Source organism: Trichinella spiralis, assembly GCF_000181795.1.
Source record: "Trichinella spiralis strain ISS 195 chromosome Unknown Scfld1557, whole genome shotgun sequence".
Lineage (NCBI taxonomy): Eukaryota > Metazoa > Nematoda > Enoplea > Trichinellida > Trichinellidae > Trichinella > Trichinella spiralis.
This window is the reverse complement of record NW_003528496.1, coordinates 882,528-887,130: the sequence shown is the minus strand read 5'-3', so window position 1 is coordinate 887,130 and position 4,603 is coordinate 882,528. Positions and strand designations below refer to the sequence as shown.

Below are 4,603 nucleotides of genomic sequence, written 5' to 3'. Positions count from 1 at the left end.
AAAACGTAGTCCTTTTAGAAGCAAAAAAGTGTATAGTGACATCAGTTGGGCTGCGAAATGTGCAAAATGCCGTGCTGCACTGGAATCTGTCATTTGCTTCATGAATTTTGAAAAATTTAGTCTGCACAAAGTGAAAAACTGAAAAATGACAATTTTTCAACGCTAATTTTGTTGCATTTTTTGTCAATAGAAGGCTTTTAATTGAATAAAATGAAAAATATTTCAATACCATCATATACAGTATTTATTGTAGAATCTGCTAAAGGAAGGTTCTAAAATCTTGAACATATGTTAGGCTTTTTACATGTGATTTTTTAATGTGGAGTGTGCCACACCCAGAGAATCCAACAACGTACCTAACGTGAACAATCCATCAAAGAGGCAATGGATGTTGAATGTCTAATTCTCATTGGATACTAATGGCGTTGGTTGTCATTGCATGAGCATGGCCACCAGTAATTTACTTACGATGAAGAGTCAGCCATCAAGTATTTACTAGAACCGAGTGATTACTGCATCAGCCTATCAGCTTTATGCCTTATGCATATCAGCCAACCTTTCCACATGTAATGTAATAACATTTCCAACAGTGTGCACTCGATCATAGCGGCCCTATTTTTCAAGTGGGAAATAGCAGGACGTTGTTTAACAACGTGCGCAACTACCCTTCTTACCCACTCCTCATTTACATTATTATCCGTGATTAGTAGTTGAAATACTGCGTCAGCATTTGCATTTGTTGCATTTGCTTCCAATTTGGCACCATATTAAAAGACTAACAATCTAGCGGATAGCTAAGGAATGAACAAGCATCTAATAATGAAAGAGGAATCCTCTTAGCAATAACGAGAACTGATAATATCCACTCCAGGATTCATTGAAGCAGCAAATAGGAAATGATCACAATATATGAATCAGTTGTAAGAATTTGCATCAGTTTGAACAGTGCTATTACTATACGTAATGTAAATTGGGAAACACGAAATTTTCAGTTTTAGTACAATGACAAATTTTAATGCATCTTACTATATGCAGAGATAATTTTGAGGTGTTTTATTGAAAATTCAGATTAGATGATGCTATGAACACTTATTGCGTAAGGATATTAAAATTCAACAATGTTGCAATGTTGTTCGTAGTTTTATAAAGTTCCAAAATCATAGATTTCTTGAGAACTTTTAAAATAACATGATAATTTAAAGCAAAAAAAAACAAAAAGTAATAACAATTCCTCAATAGGATTTAAGTAAGGAGAACATGAAATTCATTTAAAAAAATTTTAAAAATGTAATAACATGGAATAATCATGTTTAATTCAGTGCTTCTAAGCAGAAATTCAATTATGAAAGCGTCATGGAAAATCATTTTTCAATTGAACATTACGAATGCATTTTAATTTTTTATTCTCTTTCATAAGCACAAATTATTACACAATTATAATGGTAAAATTAAAGAAATGTTTAGCTTCGCTTAGCCAACATGGATTGCACCCATTCTTGATACGTGACGTCACTATGCTGCTTTATAGCTTTCAAATCACTTGATACATCAGAAAACAAAATAGGACTTTCAGGATCTGTCACATCATATGCGTTCATCGCAAATCCATAAACAGACCATGTTGGATGCTCATTGGTTAAACAGAAGAGTGGTGTTTCCAACTATGAAATAAATTTATTTATTTGATGTCAACAACCAAGTGTTAAATACAATTTTACAAATACTTACACTTCCAGATTGTACGCCACTAATATCAAATTCAAGTGGAGCAACAAATGGATATATATCCTAGAGGTAAATATGAAATAGGGCAAATAAATTTGGATTCTTTCATCATCTTACCAATGATGGGTCCAGGCCAAAAGTTTCACCTACTTCTGCATCAATTTCTTTCACTTTTGCACACAAGTATGAACTCAAGCCTTGCGCAAGTTCTTGACAATCACTTTCATATAACATTTGCACATGACGCAATGTCATTAAACCTCCTTTTGTTACAACTCCCAGTATGCATACGTGCTCATCTGGTAATGGAGCCTCTGCTATGCACATAGGTTTAACTGAATCACTGTACACGATAGGTTGTGGAGTTTTCAAAATTCCAACTGGATGTTGCTCAAATGGAAAATTTAAAATACGTTGCGCCCTGAATTGTTGTGCACTTGATTGAAGATCTCCATGAGGATCAGGAGAACCAACACTGACAACATAACCTTCCTGTGGACTGAAATATCAATACATAGTTACGTTTAGTAATAAGTGGATGAATATTATAAAAAGCCAATTACTCCTCCACAATGCAATATGATGATACTAAAACGGTGTCAGTATAGTTTTGATGTCTTCCTGGCACAATTGCTCCCTGACAGGCAATGCCAAGAACGCGTTTAGAGTCCTGTTGTACGGGTTTATATACAAGTGCAAGACTCTCAATTGCCTCTTCCCCACATTCTGAGTTCACCTATAAAATTCAAAAATTACAAAACGCCCTGACCCAAACACAAATACATCAATGCTTCTAAAAAGATTACACTAATTGATGAAGAAAATCAAACGTATTTTTCCAATGTTATTTTCATTTATCAACTATATAAATTATACTTTTCCAAAGTGAACATTTATTTCAAATACATTTTAACTGAATTTCAGTGAAAATGCTATGTGCATTGTAATCCAACTTAAGAATATTACTTTATAAGAGAAAAGATTATAAATCAATGTGTAATTTGAAATGAAAATAATGTAAAACGAAATATTCTAAAATATGAAATACCGCAACTCACTATAATAAAGGAAGTTCTACAATTGCTGATGAACAAGTAATATTACAAAGCGGAACGATGAAATTACTGCTTAAGAACTACGTGTTTGATACTTTTCAACTAATATAATTTTTTATTGTTAGTAATATTAAAATATTGAAATTCAAAGAATACTCCTCATAGATTTTTATCATTTTCATTGCGTGTTAATTTTAATGAAAGCACTTTTATTTAAAAAATGAATTTCCACTTATGCTAAATATTCTTATGCCTAAAATAAATACTCACTGCTGTGAAAAAGTAAAATAAAGTAAAAACCAAAAGCTTCATTGATTGCTGCTATTTTCCAAAATGAAGGTGCTTCTGCGTTTTCTGTCACTTTTGCATCTATTTATATAAATTGACATCCATGTATTTCTTGATACTATATTTATTTAATAAAATAAAGAATAAACATTCAGGTAAAGATTCCATCACAATTTTTCATAACGCAAATAAAACTTGTGATATTCACAGATTTCTGTAAATTTAATAATATATCTAATTCTATATTGGACATTGCCTATTTGTGTGAATTTCCGTTAAAATGATGCTCATGTAGTACTATTTCTTCCTTGCATGTTTGACCAGGTTTTTATTCATTTAATACAATCTTTAATGCGGGAATACAATTGCATGAAAAACAAACATTCTTAACAAATACGTCTCTCCAATGTATAGGGTAAGCATTATTAAATTTTGTAGAGACAATTCAATCTTTTATCAAATATCCCAATTATTCATTTTAACACATGTTTAATAATAATGAATTTTAAACGTTAAGAATTTAAAGAGATGCCTTTACAAATAGTGTGTAAATTTGTTTATTTAGCATTTTCAGTTTACAATGCATAATGAATATATCCGCTTTCAATAAATACAATGAACCACGCAATACACCATTTTTTCATTATGAAAAGAATTTTTTCCACACGCAACGAATTTGCTTAAAGAAAATTCACCTCGTAATTTCTTCAATGCCAATTATTAAATCTATATTTAGAAGTCAGCCATTCACTACTGGGTAGGAAAGATTTGAAATTATCATTAATCACTTTAAAACGTCCCAAAAATATCAAAAAATAATGAGGTTGTTCCACATTTTTCATTTTTATAATTTTCCCTACATGAATGGCATATTTTGAAAAATTTTACATATACATTTCAATAATAAAATGTAATCATATTTAAAGAAAAAATTTAACCTGAAATTTGGTCAAAATTATCAAGCGTATAAAAAATTCAAAATTGCTAAACATATTTGCCTCATTCAAATCTGAATTACCAATAAAAAGTTTGCTCACATTGTTAGTAACATTGAAATATTTTCAGGGTATTGTAGAAAATGTAAATATTACAATAGAAAATTCATATATAAATTGTTTTGCTGTTCTCACCTGTAGAATGTCAATTTATTTCAATGATAATTATGCACTTGTGTACAGCTTAGATTATAGCAATAAGAATTGTCATTGAAACGTATATGGAATAAAGCTTCTTCTTGTCTGTCATTGTAATGATATGCACGCAATAACATAGAGGTCTAGGTGTATATGCTTTTATTTGTGGATGTAAAAGTTCAGTGAAGCAAACTGATGCAATGGGATGACCTTCTTCGGTCAAGATTTTTGCCGCGTTTTCTTAACGCTTTGGTAGATTGTTCAGGTGTGGCACACCCTAGTGGGTTCTGTTTTCGATGCACTCCGTCATTTTCATTTTAACAGTCTGAAGCTTGTGACATGTTTTTTGAGCATTAGACTATTTGAAATATGTCATTGTTACAGGGTATTTTTGGTTCGGTC

The 4,603-nt window shown here is 31.2% G+C and overlaps 1 protein-coding gene across 1 annotated transcript; it reads right to left on the bottom strand.

Moving 5' to 3' along the window:
- Positions 1-1,460: 1,460 nt before the first annotated feature.
- Tsp_04737 (conserved hypothetical protein) lies at positions 1,461-2,461 on the bottom strand (the record flags this gene model as incomplete). Its single annotated transcript, XM_003369272.1, has 4 exons — positions 1,461-1,661; positions 1,729-1,788; positions 1,843-2,224; positions 2,289-2,461. Coding segments are annotated over 4 exons (816 nt in total), but the record flags the coding sequence as incomplete, so codon positions are not given.
- Between the last annotated feature and the right edge of the window lie 2,142 nt (positions 2,462-4,603).